Genomic DNA, 18353 nt, shown 5'->3' on the forward strand with positions numbered 1-18353 from the left:
GGTCTGTTGTACGCCTTTCCGCCTATACCACTTCTGCCCAGAGTGTTGAAGAAGATTCGATGCGACCGGGCCCAAGTCATTCTTGTGGCTCCGGATTGGGCATGAAGATACTGGTATCCCGAGCTACTCAGCATGGCGATTGTTCCCCCGCTCCGACTACCTCTTCGGGAGGATCTTCTGTCGCAGTAGCAGGGGACGGTCCTCCACCCAAACCTGTCCAGCCTCCACCTCCATGCGTGGAGATTGAGCGGCGACAGTTGACAGCTTTTGATCTTCCTCCCAAAGTCTGTGATGTCATTCTGGCAGCCAGGCGTCCCTCCACTAAAACGGTATACGCCTGCAGATGGAACAAGTTTGTGGCATGGTGCACAGCTAAGACTGTGGATTCCCTTTCTGCCCCTCTTTCCGAAGTTCTTCTGTTCCTTCTCTCTTTGGCCCAGCAGGGCTCTGCTCAGGGTACTATCGAAGGTTATCTTTCGGCCATCTTCGCCTTTTAGCGGCTTCCTGATCAGCCTTCTCTATTTAAGTCCCCGGTTGTTAACCGTTTCCTGAAAGGCATTACGCACACGTTTCCTCCCGTGCCGTTTATAATGCCTCAATGGGACTTAAACCTTGTCTTGACATATCTGATGTGCTCTCCCTCCGAGCCTCTTCATACCTGTCCTTTGCATCTTCTCACTCTCAAGACAGCTTTCCTGGTAGCTATCACCTCTGCCAGAAAAGTGAGGGAGCTCCAGGCTCTTTCTTCTAAACCTCCTTTCCTTTCTGTTCATCCAGACAAGGTGGTTTTATGGACCCGTCCTTCTTTCTTGCCAAAGGTTGTCATGCCCTTCCACATCGGGCAGACCATCACTTTGCCTACCTTCTTTCCACCTCCGCATCCTTCTAAAGAGGAAGAGAGGCTCCACCGTCTGGACCCAAAACATGCACTGTCGTTCTACCTGACGCGCACGCAACTTTTCCGGGTGGATGACCAGCTCTTTGTTGGCTACGTGGGCGCAAAAAGAGGTCGGGCTGTGCACAAACAGACCATCTCTGAGTGGATCATTCTCTGCATCAAGGCCTGTTACTCGTTGGCTAAGAAGGAGCCTCCTGTAGGGCTGCGTGCCCATTCTACCAGGGCAACGGCAGCCACTACTGCCTTTGGACGCAGCGTCCCCTTGCAGGACATTTGTCAGGCAGCTACGTGGGCCTCGCTGCACACGTTTACCAAGCATTACTGCCTTGACAGTCAGGTCCGGAGAGACGGCTTCTTTGGCCGTTTTGTTCTCCGTCACTTTCTGGTGTAATTTATTTGCAGACCCACCACCAGGGTTGGTATTGCTGGGGTATCCATTCTAAGGTAAGGAATGTATCACTACCGTGTCTCTTTCAGATGCACAAGTTACTACTTGTGTAACAATATATCTGTAAGAGACATTAGTTAGTGATCGATTCCTTACCGCCCCGCCCATCCTCCCTGTTCTGCGAACTGATTTCTAGGGTTATGGTCATCCCTTTCAGGGCCCTAGTTTCATGGCACCAGTGGTCAGTTTCTTGCATGGCTCCGTGTTCCTGGGGCGGAAAGTCGTGTACAGAACTGACATCCGCGCGCATGGGTGGCGCCTAAGTTGTCTCTGTGACGTCATCTCTGCGCATACGGCGCCAGTGACGGACGCGGAGCTGCACGACGCCACCTACTGACGTGCACGGGTACTGCTATGAAAAGACTTTCCGGATCCAGTCTGACACCTGGGGATATTCTAAGGTAAGGAATCTATCACTAACTAATGTCTCTTACAGATATATTGTTACACAAGTAGTAACTTGTGCTTTTGGTCCAGTAGGTGCAACATCACTCCCATGTGTTTTGTGTGCTTCCATGGGCAGCTTTCACATAAGTAATATATTTCAAAGAAGCTAAATTCCATCAAAATACTCAATAGTAAATACACAAGTCTGAGGTTGGTTGATTATCTTGAAACTCCTGATCTGATAAAGGAAATGATTCTCTATTCTGTACTAGACTGTTTGGTAACATAAGGGCTGTGGAGTTCCTGGATGAGTTCCTCCTACACAGCCTGTCATTATTAAGACTGAAAACCTCTATCCTAGAGCAATCCTTTATGGCTTTGAAAAAAAAAACATTTTAAGATTTTTGTTTTTAACTCATTAGATGCAAAATTTCATTTATGGTGATTGAGAACGTATCTGCGAGTCAGCAGTAGTTATTAATGCTTCTTCGGTGCTGGACCCAGAATCTAAAGTTTGGAAATCTCAGAACTAAATATTGTATCAGAAAACAGAATATTTCTTTATCCCTTTACAGATTAAAACAGCACGTTGCAAACTTTAGAACGGAGGTAACAGAACAGTTGTCTGTTTGCTCTTACCTGAGGTGGAAGATAAGATTTCCTTTGGGCTGTCGGGTAAAAAAGGTTGCTGTACCTTTGAGACCACTAAGGGTGTTACAGATGCTTGGGGCTGTTTGCAGGGCCATGCTTGGCTTTGAACTGCTTGTCTGCTTTGTAGCATACATAATAAGGTGCACAGCATGTTGTCAAGCAGTATAACCTTTATGTTTGAGGCATATGAGCTGCAGATCACACACTTAGGATAGTAGATCGCCATCTGGTGTTGGGCTCGGATGCTTTCAGGTTGTTGTTGTCTTCGGGTGAAGTCTTTGGTCACGAGATAGGTGACTCCTCCCTTGGACGACAGTGCGCATGGGCATCTACTCCATCCTCAGATTGTTTTTTTCCGCCATTGGGTTCGGATGCAACTTTTCCGCTCCGGTTGGCAATATTAATTCCAAGTTTCTCGAAGCGAAAAACTTCACAACAAAACATCGAAACACCTTCATCCTCGACATCGATTAAATCGGCTCGATTCCGGACGTCGACGCGGCCCGCTGGGCCTATACACGCCGTGAGGCCTACGGCTCATGGCGTGGACTCAGTTAAAAAAATGCCCCCAGTGTGAAGCAAAATTTCCGCACAGTGACCACCACAAAGTCTGCAACCTGTGCCTATCACCGGAACACGATGAGTCCAGCGGTCCAGCCTGCGCAGCATTTCGATCCAAAAAGACCATTCGGGATCGAAGGGCTCGACGCCACATCATGGCACAGAGACCAGCTCCGGAACCAGAGGACATCTTTGATGAAGGCCCAGATGTCCCGGAAGAAGATTCCGAGGATCTGCAAATAATTTCCGAAGCAGACGACTCAGACGACCCCATCACTCCTGGGCAACGTGTGAGTACCACTGCCCCTGCCCCAACCCCACCAAAACCAAATGCATTGGTCAAGACTTCGCCTGCTGGCCCCAGTCGAGACCGAAAACATCCTTCAGAAGCCCCGCCTCCGGGCTCGGCTCCGAAGAAACATAAGCCTTCGGTAGCTCGGGATCGAGCAAACCGCATGTAATTGTCCAACCGGCACCATCGGCACCGAAGACAAAAGACTACTCGGCACCGAAATCGGCTCCGAAGCCCTCGCACCGAAACCACCAAGGCATAGATACACCTTCGGCTCCGAAAACCACATCGGCACCGAAACCATCGTCGGTACCGAAACCACCGGCTAAGGACTCTCATACGCCTCCTAAAGCCAAACACGCTACCGATCAACCAAAACCTCGATCGGAACCGAACAAATCGGTACCAAAGACTGTTCCTGAAGAACAAGAACTTTTTCATCCAGACCCAAGGCAGAAAAAGATCTATATCAACCCCAAGACTGGACATGTCACCACGGTGCCATGCAAAAAACACCACCTGCCCCAGTTCCTGTAAATAGGAAGGACTCTTCTACTTCCCCTATCCCTCCTTCTTCTCCTACACTGCCTCCTATCCCACCCCTTCTGCCTACACCACCATTACATATACCCTCTCCATCTCATACACCACCACCACAGGATGATTATGATGACCTAGGGGTTGGGGGTGATCCTAATGATCCGTTTACGGATCCAGACACCACACCGTTGGATGATTGGGCATTCCCCTTACCAGATATGCCTGACCCTCAGCCATATCCCTCAAAACCATCGCCTCCTGACGATCACCTGGGGTTTGGACAATTATTAAATAGAGCATCAATATACCACGGCGTCACAATGCACTCAGACGCACCAGAGGAAGACTTCTTATTAGACACTTTCGAACAGTCTCAAAAGACTGTACAAATCCTGCCAATGATTGAAGGTGTCATATAAGACGCCTCCGAAGTCTTTAAAGACCCCGTTCGTGCCAGGGTTCTCAACCCACGAATTGAAAAGAAATATAGGCCTGCCCCTGAAGACCCTAACTACATCAAGGGCCAACTCCCTTTGGATTATTTGGTTGTTTCCAATGCGTGGAAACGCGCCAACTCCCAAACCACAGGAGACACACCACCCCCAGACAAAGAATCCAAACTATTAGAAGCCTCTGGCAAAAGAGTAGCAGCACAAGCCGCTAATCACTGGCGAATTGCCAACACTCAAGCTCTACTAGCACGATATGATAGGGCCCTCTACGATCAATTAGAGACTCTCTTAAAACATCTGCCAGACCAATACAAATCCCAGGCAAATAACCTCATTCAGGAGGGAAAGCTCATTTCAAATGCAGCAATTAAATGTGCACTTGATGCCGCAGACACCGCCTCTACAGCAATTAACACAAGTGTGTTCCTTCGTCGACATGCGTAGCTACGCATCTCAGGCTTTAAGCCAGAGGTACAAACTACCATACTTAGTCAACCATTCAATCAGGAGCAGCTCTTTGGGCCAGCAGTAGACGCTGCACTGGAAAAAATGAAAAAAAACACATAAACGGCTAAGTCCATGGGAGCATTACAATCTCCCCAACCACGGGGGTCCTTTCGGCGCTCCTTCTATAGAGGAGCCTCCAAAAATATTGGAACGGACACCTCCTCTACATTTAAAACCGCCACACACACATCCCCCAGTAGAGGATATTTTAGAGGCGGATACAGAGGAAACCACAACAAAGGGCGAGGTCGAGGTAATAATAACACTCGCACCTCCCCTGCCACAAAACAGTGACTTTTTCCTCTACTCCCCCCAGAACATTCCACTCCAGTCGGGGGAAGACTAAAACAGTTCCTACCTGTCTGGAGCTCCATCACAGCAGACAGGTGGGTAAGACAAATTATCCAGTATGGGTACTGCCTGGAACTCACAACTACCCCCCCCCCCCCGCATATACCACCCAAACAGCGTCCCTCCCATGTCACAAGATCATCTTACACTCCTCAAACAGGAGGTTCTCTCATTGCTTCAAAAGCACGCAATGGAACCAGTTCCCTTACAACATCAGGGTACAGGGGTATATTCACTCTACTTCCTAATCCCCAAAAAGGATGGGACTCTAAGACCAATACTCGACCTCAGACCAATTCAGATCATTTCCATATGATCACTCTTCAACAAGTGCTCCCACTACTGCAACATGGCGATTTCCTTACCACACTAGATCTCAAGGACGCCTACTTACACATTCCCATACATCCTGCCCACAGGAAGTATTTAAGGTTTGTGGTGGACGGACAACACTAGCAGTTTGCAGTTCTCCCATTCGGGGTAACAACCGCACCCAGAGTATTCACAAAATGCCGAGCTGTAGTAGCAGCACATCTCAGACGACAACAAATCCATGTCTTCCCGTATCTAGACGACTGGCTAATAAAAGCCAAGTCATTCAACAAGTGTGTCCTACACACTCACCAAACTATCAAACTTTACACAACTTGGGATTCACAATAAACTATCCCAAATCTCCCCTCCAACCTGCTCACATACATCTGTATCTGGGAGACACAATAAACACCTCCACAGCCTGAGCATATCCTAATCCAGCCAGGATAGGCAATTTGCAATCTCTTATCGCAAAATTCCAAATCCAACACTCTCTTCCAGCAAGAGTGTTCATGCAACTCATAGGCATGATGGGTTCATGCATCTTCATTGTGCCTTATGCAAGACTTCAAATGCGTCCATTGCAAGAATGTCTAGCACGTCAGTGGAACCAGGCTCACGGACAACTTACGGATCTGGTGTTGGTGGACAGCCGCACACATCGCTCTCTCAAATGGTGGAACATAATAAACCTCTCCAAAGGGCGGCCGTTCCTAGAGCCTCTTCCACAGATAGTGCTGACAACAGACGCATCGCTCACGGGATGGGGAGCACACCTCCTCGGCCACACCAGTCAGGGCAAATGGACCACTCTACAAAAGATGCTCCATATCAATTACCTGGCAGTGTTCCTAGCACTAAAATCATTCCAAATACATCTCCAAAACAAAACTGTCCTCATTCGGACAGACAACATGACAGCCATGTATTACATACAGAAACAAGGAGGCACACATTCTCTCCAGCTGTCCCAGCTCGCACAGAACATTTGGAAATGGGCCATTCCCCAGAAAATATACCTACTTGCAGAACACCTTCTAGGGGTTCACAATCACATTGCCGATCTGTTAAGTCGACAGACTCAACAAATCTACGAATGGGAACTACATCCCCAAGTTCTAATACCCTTTTTCCAACAATGGGGCCAACCAGACAAAGATCTGTTCGCCACACAAGAAAACGCAAAATGCCCAACCTTCGCCGCTAGGTTCCCCCACCCGGAGTCAAAGGGCAATGCGATATGGATGAACTGGTCAGGCAGATTTGCGTACGCTTTTCCGCCTCTCCCACTCATTCCATTAGTGGTACGCAAGCTCAGGCAACAGTCTCTCAAACTGATACTAGTAGCTCCCACATGGGCACGCCAGCCGTGGTTCACAACACTACTGGAACTCTCGCTAGTTCCACACCAAAAACTGCACCTCTCCCCGTCCTTATTAACCTAGAACCATGGAGAAATCAGACACCCAGATCCAGGTCAATTGAATCTAGCGATCTGGCTCCTGAAGTCCTAGAGTTTTGTTATCTCAACCTACCACCAGACTGCTTGAATATTATAAGGGAGGCCAGACGACCTACCATTAGAGCCTGCTACGCTGCAAAATGGAAAAGATTTGCCATTTACTGCACTAACAATCATATAAGCCCACTGGATGCATCCATCCAGGACATCATTTGCTACCTGCTACACTTGCAAAGGTGTAATTTGGCATACTCATCCATACGTCTCCACCTAGCAGCGTTAGCAGCCTACTTACAAAATAGACAACACTTGTCACTCTTCAGAGTGCCTGCGATCAAAGCCTTCATGGAAGGACTAAAAAGAATTATTCCTCCCAGATTAACACCCTCTCCTGTGTGGAATCTAAACATTGTTCTTACAAGGCTCATGGGACCCCCATTTGAACCTCTGCATAAATGCGAATTACAGTTCCTCACATGGAAAGTAGCTTTCCTTATCGCTATCACATCCCTCAGGAGGGTGAGTGAAATCTAGGCTTTAACCACACAAGAACCATTCTTACAATTACACTGTAACAAAGTGGTTCTTAGAACAAACCCGAAATTCCTTCCAAAAGTCATCCATCTTAACCAATCAGTAAAGCTACCAGTGTTTTTCCCAAATCCTGACTCAGTAGCTGAAAGAGCTCTTCATAACTTAGACGTCAAAAGAGCCCTTCTGTACTACATTGACAGAACCAAATCATTCCGCAAAGCAAAACAATTGTTTGTTGCTTTCTCACCACCACATAAAGTCAACCCCATTTCCAAATCTGTGATGGCTAGGTGGATAGTTAAATGTATCCAAATATGCTACCACAAGGCTAAACGCACACTAACGGTTCCCCCATAGAACGCATTCCACACGCAAAATAGGGGCTTCCATGGCATTCTTAGGAAACATTCCCTTAGAAGATATTTGTAAGGCAGCCACATGGTCTACAACACACCTTCACTAAACACTATTGTGTTGACGTGCAAGCAAAGCAACCAGCTTCTGTGGGTCAGGCTGTCCTTAAAACTCTATTTCAAACTGCTGCAACCGATACTGGTGACCACCGCTAGGGGAGATACTGCTATATAGTCTATCCTAAGTGTGTGATCTGCAGCTCATATGCCTCGAACGGAATATGCTACTTACCAGTATGCATCTGTTCTTGGCATGTACAGCTGCAGAGTCACACACGCCCACCCACCTCCCCGGGACCTGTATCTGTTCCAGCATCGTCTTACTTCGACATCACACATGGACATCTCTCTCTTTTCTACAAACTCCATCATTTCCCATTATGGCGAAAAACAATCTGAGGATGGAGTAGATGCCCATGAGCACTGTCGTCCAAGGGAGGAGTCACCTATCTCGTGACCAAAGACTTCTTCCTAAGACAACAACAACCTGCAAGCATCCAAGCCCAACACCTGATGGCGATCTACTATCCTAAGTGTGTGACTCTGCAGCTCTACATGCCAAGAACAGATGCATACTGGTAAGTAGCATATTCCTTTCTACATCCTTTGAGGTCCTGTAAAGTGACAGGCAGCTTGTTAAGTGGTGGAAGCAAGCTGACTCCACCACAAATCTAGAATTTGGCACAAAGCCACAGTTCTCTCCCCCTAAGATCAATCTGGAATATCAATAAAAAATCAAATAAATTACTAGTTGTAGAAAGAGTATCTCGTATTTACTAACAAGGACACTTATCACCCAAGACGCCTTGGTTGTAAAGATTATACTAGACTACGATTTACATCTTCATATGAAGAGGGCCAAAGCATCTTCTCCAGGTAATTCCTGGTACCCAGAAAGACATAGTGCATCAGACTCGTTCTTCCTCAGTATGATCTCCGACAGTTCCTTTTGTGGAGTCTTTCCCTTGGCCAAGTTCCCTTAAATTCCATATGGGCCATGTATTTATAAGGACATCCAGGGTGCTTACAGCCTTGCTCCCATCAAGTAAAAGCACTGAAACTATCTGTGGTTTGTAGCATGTGTATAAATGCTTTCAGTTCAGATGCTAGCTATTGAGTCTAAACCCTGCCACTAGTGTTTACAAGTTCTCTTTCTTTTTCTGGTGTCCATCCTTCTTTGATGGGAAGCATATTCACCGTCTTTTGCCTGTCTTTAGACAAAGGTTGTTGCAGACACTGGGAAGACTTAAGAGATTATGTAATATTAGAATTTTTGATCGACCAGAATAAATCCCAAGTGATGCCATGTAAAACGATCCAATTAATCACAACTTCCTTAGGCCTGGCAGTTTTTCCAGAACAAATTATTGTGCTTGTTGGACTTGGCACTTTCTGCAGGGTCATCCCCAAACATTTTGCCTTCACCTTCCTGTTTTATGAACCCTTGTTTGTTGGCTTTTTGGACTCTGCACACTCTACCATTGCTAACCAGTGCTTAAGCGCTTGTGCTTCCTCTCTCTTAATCATGTTGAAATTAGCTTACACCCAATTGGCATCTTTAATTTACTTGCAAGTTCCTAGTAAAGGAGAACTTCATGTACCCAAGGCCTGTAAATTAAATTCTACTAGCGGGCCTGCAGCACTAATTGGTCCATCCACTTAAGTAGCCCTTTAATAATGTCTCAGCCCTACCAATGCAGCCTGTGTGTGCACTTGTAAACTGTCACCTCAACCTGGCAAGATAAACGTCTCGCAAAAACAGCAGTTGATGGAAAGAATGCAGAACAATGTCATTTATTCACTCCAGTACAGAGATCTGGGCCTAAATCCATCGTTTTTTTGCTCACCATGCCATTCCAGTATGAACCCAGCCATATGCACATCAGACGTGGGCCCCGGGCTCACTGTGCCACTGGATTCAAGCTCTCCTGGCTGAAGAGGGGTGAAACCCCGAAACCAGTCCTAGGGTGCTTGTTTCCGGTGACCTGGCTTAGCAGTTTGGGCTGGACTGGTCCCATGAGGCACAGGGTCAAGACTGATTTGCATAGGGCCAGGTCTAAACTGGGGTGCCATGGTGAGCAAAAGAATGATGGGTTTAACCCATATCTATTGTCTGGGCGTGAATGTTTTGATTTGTTCTGCATTCCGTCCATCAATTGTGTGTCTTTTGCTTTCTCGCCCTAAGTGCGCAGGGTATGCCCAGACGTGCGTCCCCGGGCTCACTGTGCCACTGGTTTCAAGCTAACCTGGCTGAATTGTGTGTCTTTTGCTTTCTCGCTTTAAGATGAACTTCTTGCCAGGCCTAAACCTTCCTTTTTATAACTCACCCCTGTGCTGCGCCCTCAACAGCCCAGAGGGCAGGTGCATTTTATTTAAAAGTGGCAATGTACTTGTAACTTTTGCATGTCCTGGTAGTGAAAAACTCCTACATTTGTTTTTCACTACTGTAAGGCCTACCTCTCCCATAGGATAGAATTGGGGTACCTTATTACGTTTAATAAGTGCTAACTTTCAATTGGGAGCAAGTATATATGTTGATTTTGGTGTCTAAAGAATTGTACTTTAAAACCCTCTTTAATGGTGACCTAAGCCAGTGTCCTACTTTGACTGACCACTGGGTTTACCTCTTGCACAAGTGTTTGATCCTTTATGGACCTCAGTCAATGCTATGATTTGACTGACAATAGGTCAACACTGCTACATCAGTATATGTCTGCATAGTCCTTCCAATTGAGGCAAAGACCTGCATTGCTGTTTGATCCCTGCCATCTGCAACCTTCCTCTCCTCCATTACAGAGGGCCCCCAAACCTAACCTCTACAACAGATCACAGCAATTTCCTCAAAACTAAAAAGATAGTATTTCCTCTTTTTTCTACTGGTGTGTTAGTATGAAATATTTCTTTCTTTTCAAAGGGCCTCAACCGAAACCAGACAGCCAGGTTAAGTGGACCAGATTTGCAAGGGTAGGTAACATAGCCCTTTAACCTGGTGTGGGCTGCTATCTGTGACCTTCCTTGTCAATGTTTTGCACAGAGAACACCTCACCCTTTACATCTTTTCATACGCACAAGCGACCCACCTTGGTGTTTACTTTATTCCTGCACTTTCAGTCTGAAGTTTCTGTCCTCCTCTTTCATTTTAGGTTTTGCCTTCAGACAGCTTTATCTGTTTATTGTTAAAGACCTATTCTCTACAGTACAGTACATAGAGATGGGCCAGCCCTTTGCTCATGATTGAATTCTTTCTTGTCTCTCAGTTCAATGGCTTTCCTCCCTATTTTTGTTATTGTCCCACTGTGCGAGCATAGTTTCTTTACCATCCTTTTGTTCAGTTGTATCGTTCCGCTGGTGACTTCAGGAAACTATTTGCAGCATGTGTTGGCTGCAGATACACATGCTTTGCATACTCCTGCCATCTAGTGTTGGGCCGGGACTTTGCAAGTTGTTTTTCTTGAGGAAGCTCTATGATCAGCGTCGTGCATCGATTCTCCTTCCCCTCGAGGCATTCATTGCACATTTCGAAGTCTTTGTTCCTCAGAAAGTTTTTTCCACCATCGGCTCGGACGGATTACGTTGAAGCTGTTCACGATTCGACCCCACGCTGCGTACAGGAAAAAAAAGTAATCATAGGAATTGATTTTTACACCGGGGAAGGGCTTCCTAGATACCGAATGCACTCAACCATACAGAATGATTGTCTCCAGGTGATGGAGAAGAAGAAAGAATCAATGCACAACGCTGATCATAATGCTTCTTTGAGAAAAACAACTTGCAAAGTCTGGGTCCCACACTAGATGGCAACTTTTTTAGAGTTCCTCACAGCTCTCAATTAGTGCTGAGTTGCTCCACCTTAAAAAACACTCTTTTATGCAAGTAATTTTATTTTTAACTCACCGCTCCAAGTGGCACCTGCCATCTTGGTAGTAAATAAATAACTAAAATGTCTACCACATCATTCAGTAGGGACACTCATGCGTTGTGACGCATGCCTGCGCACGTCATCTTCCATGGGGACTCCTACTGAATGATGCAGTTGCATGACATCTAGATGTGTCTTAGTGCAACATTTCATTGTGTCTTTGGTTTCTTTGTTTGTATTTGGCCCATCGTCAAAACAATGTGCCTTTTTTGTCAATCAAGAGAATAGGTCACAGAGGCGAAAAGTATTGGCCTTGCCAATGCCTATTTTAGTTTTAAATGGCCTGGCAGCTGCAATTGTTTTTGAAAGTGAGGTTGTGCCATTGATCATTTTCTTGGCACCATGCAACTTCGAAACAGGTGATTATTACAGATAACTTTGCTTTTCTGTTTTGTCCCTTTTCTCTAGTTTTGTCCCCTTTCTCTAGTTTTGTCCCTTCCTGTAGCTCATTTTTGTTGTGTAGATGCCCCATCTACTTCGTTATGCCCTCCTTTCCGTAGTCACTTCGAAACTCTCTTTCCATTAGTTTTCTTTGGCTTTCTAAACCTGTTGACAATGTCTTTCTATACAGGAGAACCAATCCGGATTTAACTTCTCCTTTTGGACCTGGTTTGATGGGGTCCTGGAACTGGTCAAGACACATCTGGAGGATATCTGGAATGATGGGTAGGTGAAGGTGTTCAGCAATGATACCTACAGTAATGCACCACTTTGGCATGCCAACTTCCCTGCCAAGCCTATGGGAACATTTTCTACACGGACATGTCCAGCCACTTCCATGAATGTTGTTCAAGGTCACCCATACTAAATATGAGGCCTTTTCTTGGATCTTTTCGAAGGTTGCCGACAGTAACGTTTGTGGGTATTGTGGGTAACTACTTTGTTGCAGGGTCACAATAATTGTGCAGTCAATTTGAATAATCAAGATGATGTTCCTCTTAAGGCACTTTACGCCTTCAAGATAGTGATTATGATTAGCCGCGGCTAATTCCAGGAGTTGGTAGGGTTTAGAGACACTGACTCAATGTGACCTAATAGTTAAGTCACTAACTTCAATGTCCAGTTAGTTTTATAAAAAGAAAATAATTATTATTGCCAGCTAAGTAAACTGTATGGTTAAAATGAGGAAACATTTATTCTCCTTCTGTGCCCAAGTTACAACATGAAAAGTATTTATAGCTCGTTTGCATTAGGCGCAAAGTTTTCATTTAGCATTTAGCCCTGTGGCCAAGGTTATCCTATTGGGAAATGTTTTTAGGTTGACTCCAGACCCTTCTGGAGCATTCAGGGTTCATAGTTTTAGACGATTTTAAATGACTTGATAACTTTATAATAGGCCCTATCCATATTATAGAGACACAGTTTTGTTACTGTATTTAAATTCGACACCTCACTTCATATAAAGTACCATTTCTGCGCTCTTACTAGCTTTGCCCCTCTTCCTTTGACTAACCTGTGCCACACTTGAGGCAACAGGCCTCTGTAGAAGATATAATAGCAGGTTAATTTTGGAGCATATTGACCAGCTCGGTGAAAAGTTATAAGGAGGAGTCCAAAACAAGTGACTTTTGGGCAAATACAGTGAGATTTCCCACAGGAGATTTTTCTTCACGCAGAATTCCAAAACTGTGGAATGAATATTGACCTCATTTTTATGGAACTGTGGTGACCTTTCTGTCATTAGTGCCTTTTCGTGGTTTGATGAAAATCTTCATCCATTTTGAAGGAACAAAACAAAACTAGTGTGTCCAAAGCAGGTCAGTATACCTCTATATCTCTAGTAGTTTGTGAGCTACAGGTAGTTGACCGTACACACAATAGAAAATGGCATATGCACAACATTTTATGCACGTGCAGTCAACAGTAACTGCCCATCCATCCCAATGCTCGCGAACATTGGGAGGTAAAACAGAAAAAAAGAAAGCAATACAGCTGGAGAGCCACTGCTACCTTATTAATTCATTAGCAGCCTTTGGTTCAGCCAAGTTTGCATATCTCTCTGTCGTATCTTTCGCCCCCTTCCCCATCTTTCAAGGTTCAGGTATGACTACAAACAAAACTGCCACTTTATTTGGATGTATTAAAAATACCCCCTTCTCTGCCTAGTATTTCGGCATGGTGGGGTTTGTTTTATTCCCTCCTTGGGATTGCCAGGGTGTCATCAAGGAAGGACAATTGGCCCACAACCCTCCCATGCCTTACTCCAAAGTCGACGCATCGTTCTTTAGCGTGGGATATAAGCTTTAAGCACAGGGTGAACGTATGTAAAATCCCCCCTCAACTTGTATTGCCCAAGTGTGGAGGGCTTTTCTTTCAAACCTCTCTCATTGTACGGAAAGAGCAGGGGGAATTACACTTCTGCATTTGCCCAAGGATGGAAAAGCCTTTTCATACAAAAGCCCCTTGCTTTGTGTGAGGGTGTGTAAAAAGAAAGAGTGAGCATTCGCTGCTGCCTCACTTGTTTAACCCTCAAAGTGCTGCAGGCCACAGACAAACAGGCTAGTTTACATCTGTCAAAGCATTGTGTTAACATTTGAGAGCATAGCATTTGAACTGATAAACGCTGCTGTCCCAGCACTGTGTTCTGTTTGCATGCTATGGCTACCAAGGGTTTATTGCCCTGAAGATTGTTTTGCATGTTCTCTTTTTAAATCTAATGTGATTAAATATCAGGAAAAACATTCTGTCTCATTGGACAAAAAATAGAAATGTCCATTGAAGTTTTTAAGTTTAAAAGACGAAGCCCAACCATGTTGAAAACTGATGTTCGAGGCATATGAGCTGCAGATCACACACTTAGGATAGTAGATCGCCATCTGGTGTTGAGCTCGGATGCTTGCAGGTTGTTGTTGTCTTCGGAAGAAGTCTTTGGTCACGAGATAGGTGACTCCTCCCTTGGACGACAGTGCGCATGGGCATCAACTCCATCGTTAGATTGTTTTTTTCCGCCATTGGGTTCGGATGGAACTTTTCCGCTCCGGTTGGAAATATCAATTCCAAGCTTTTCGTAGCGCAAAACATCGAAGCACCTTCATTCTCAACACCGATTTCATCGGCTCGATTCCGGACGTCGACGTGGGCCGCTGGGCCTATCTGCGCCATGAGGCCTATGGCTCATGGAAAGGACGCCTTTCAAAAAATGCCCCCAGTGTGGAGCAAAAGTTCCGCACAGTGACCACCACAAAGTCTGCAACCTGTGCCTCTCACCTGAACACAACGAATCCAGCTGTCCAGCCTGCGCATCCTTTCGATCCAAAAAGACCATTCGAGATCGAAGGGCTCGAAGACACATCATGGCACAGAGGACAGCTCCGGAACCAAAGGACATCTTTGATGAAGGCCCCGATGTCCCAGAAGAAGATTCCGAAGATCTACAAATCATTTCCGAAGCAGACGACTCAGACGACCCCATCACTCCTGGGCAACGTGTGAGTACTACTGCCCCTGCCCCAACCCCACCAAAACCAAAGGCATTGGTCAAGACTTCGCCTGCTGGCCCCAGTCGAGACTGAAAACATCCTTCAGAAGCCCCGCCTCCGGGCTCAGCTCTGAAGAAACATAAGCCTTCCGGTAGCTCAGGACCGAGCAAACCGCATGTCATTGTCCAACCGGCACCGAAGACAAAAGACCACTCGGCACCGAAATCGGCTCCGACGCCTTCGGCCCCGAAAATACCAAGGCCAATAGATAAACCGGCACCGAAGGTTCCCAAGCCTACAGATACAACTTCGGCTCCGAAACCCACATCAGCACCGAAACCATCATCGGTAGCGAAACCAACGGCTAAGGACTCTCATACACCTCCTAAAGCCAAACACTCCACCAATCAACCAAAACCTCGATCGGAACCGAAAAAACCAGCACCAAACACTGTTCCTGAAGAACAAGAACTTTTTCATCCAGATCCCATCGACCCAAGGCAGAAAAAGATTTATATCAACCCAAAGACTGGACATGTCACCGCGGTGCCATGTAAAAAACGGAAACTGGACACACCACCTGCCCTAGTTCCTATAAACAGGAAGGACTCTGCAACATCCCCTATGCCTCCTTCCTCTCCTATACTGCCTCCTAACCCACCTCCTCTGCCTACTCCACCCTTTCCTATACCATCTCCATCACATACACCACCTCCACAGGATGATGATGATGACCCAGGGGGTGTGGGTGACCCTAATGATCCGTTCACTGATCCAGAAACCTCACCACTGGATGATTGGGCATTCCCTCTACCAGACATGCCTGACCCTCAGCCATATCCCTCCAAAACATCGCCTCCAGACGATCACCTGGGGTTTAGCCAGTTATTAAATAGAGCTGCACTTTACCACGGCGTTACAATGCACTCCGACGCACCAGAGGAAGACTTCCTATTAGACACTTTTGAACAATCTCAAAAGTCTGTACAAATTCTGCCCATGATTAAAGGAGTCATAAAACACGCCCCAGAAGTATTTTTTTTTATTTTTTTTAATATTTTTATTGACAACACAAAATAAAACAGAAACCAGATATTAGCTGATAATAATAACATATACATTTGATTTCCACAAGGCCGTACAAATAGATAAACAATAGAGACGTAAAAATAAAAGAATTAAAGAAAAATTCCCCAAATTTTTTCAAACTTTTTCATTGATTTCAATCCCTTCGTTTTAGCAATAGCACGCTCCATAGTATGAATTTCATTAGCCAAGAACCACCATTCCAAAATATGTGGGGGTTTCTGAGATATCCATGCCCTAGCAATTGTCAATCGAGCACACGAGAATAGTACTGTTAATAAATCTTTGTGTGGGTAATTCTCAGATTGGATGTCTAATAGTATAGATAATGGCGAAAGAGAACCAAAAAGAATTTGTTTTTGCAATACGATATTTTCAAGTCCAGACCAGAACTCAGACAAAACTGGACATGAAAAGAATATATGAGTAATATCGGCAGCCACAAGATCACATTTGGGGCACTTAGAGCGTGAGCTTGATGAAAGATTTTGAGACCAATTGGAAATTCTAAGCGGAGTATAATATAAAAAGCAAATGGTTTTATACAACTGGATCCTCAAGCTCGAAGATTGTACCACTTTATTAATATTACAGAGTGACACCGAAATATTAGTAGAAGTAATGTTAGTCCCTAATCTAGATGCCCATTTCAAGGCAATTTTTGGACAGTTATCCTCTTTAAAATTATTTAAACATTTATAACCCCTACTAATTAATGATTTCTGATTTTCTGAATAGAAACATGTCCACAAATCTGAGTCCGAAATTTGACTAATTTTCATTTTACAGACCAAAAAGTCTCTAATTTGCATATATTTAAATCGCATAACATCGGTTAAATTAAAGAGAAGTTTAAGCGTTGTGAAATTTAAAAATCCCTGATTGCCATAAAGGTCTCCCAAAAAATTAATTCCAAAATTAGCCCAGACAGTCCCAAGTCCATCATTAAATATGTCTGGTAACCCAGGATTACCCCACAAAGGAAGCTTTAAGTGAAAAAAGGAAGTCTTACATATAGTTAATAAAGATTTCCAAACCGCGACTGTATCTCTCGCAGTCTTAAACTTGACCCTTTTAAAATAATTAGGGTCATTTACTCTTGCGAGAAATCGATTAGAGTCAGTACCCAACATAAATTGGTGATAGTAGTATTGACTATTGAGAATGAATAAACTACGAAGACGACCAAAAAAAGTAGCCAAAAAATATAATTTGAAATCGGGGAAATTTAAACCGCCTTTATTAGTTGGTAATTTAAGCAGATCAATCGATCTTCTAGCTTTCTTATATCCCCAGATATAGCTACTTAAAATCCCATCTAGTTTCTTAAAAAAGGAATTGTTAACACGCAAGGGTATAGACCTAAATAAATACATAAATTTGGGCAAAATCTTCATTTTAATTAAATTAATCCGGCCTATAAGGCTTAAGGGTACTTTATGCCATTTTTTAAGTAGGCTAGCTGTTTCTTTCAACATAGCATCATAATTAAGATTATTTATATCGCTTACATCAGCAGATATTTTAACCCCCAAGTACGTCGCCACCCGGCAAATTCCTTGAACAGAAGTCAGTGGTTTATAGTTTAGTATTACCTGTGTTTTATTTAAATTTAATTTATATCCTGAAATTGATCCAAAGACATTAGATTCTTCGATTATCGTTGTAAGCGCTTTTTCTACATCAGTAGAATATATAGCGATATCATCTGCATAAGCAGTTTTTTTTAAAGAGTTAGAGCCGAATTCCAATGGGGTAATATGTGGTTGAGTTGATAATGAATTTATAAACGGTTCCATGGATAGTGCGAATAGCAGGGGTGAAAGCGGGCACCCCTGCCGCGTACCCCTAAGTATTTTAAAACCTGGGGAGATCATGGCTGCATAGCTAATTTTAGCAGTTGGGGAATCATATAGGGCCTGTATCCATCTTAGATATTGACCATTGAAACCGAACGCCCCCATTACGGCCCAAAGATAATCCCACCCGACTCGATCGAACGCCTTTTCAGCATCTAAAAGTATCATACCGAGTCGGGTGGAATTAACCGCTGCTACGTCAAAAGCAGTAATTGCCATATTTACATGGGCCGTAGTGTCACGTCCGGTTATAAATCCA

At 44.7% G+C, this 18353-nt stretch overlaps 1 protein-coding gene across 8 annotated transcripts in view; it reads left to right on the forward strand.

The window, feature by feature from the left end:
• The window catches only part of STAT2 (signal transducer and activator of transcription 2), a 574746-nt gene that overhangs the window by 441354 nt on the left and 115039 nt on the right, over positions 1–18353 (forward strand). For all 8 annotated transcript variants that reach the window (XM_085600900.1, XM_085600903.1, XM_085600898.1 and 5 more), the window contains 2 exons: positions 10726–10775; positions 12302–12396. In XM_085600900.1, the coding sequence (XP_085457026.1) occupies positions 10726–10775; positions 12302–12396 (145 nt within the window). The remainder of the gene's footprint in view (positions 1–10725; positions 10776–12301; positions 12397–18353) is intronic.

The sequence above is a fragment of the Triturus cristatus genome, chromosome 4_2 (genome assembly GCF_964204655.1).
Source record: "Triturus cristatus chromosome 4_2, aTriCri1.1, whole genome shotgun sequence".
In the NCBI taxonomy this organism is placed as follows: domain Eukaryota; kingdom Metazoa; phylum Chordata; class Amphibia; order Caudata; family Salamandridae; genus Triturus; species Triturus cristatus.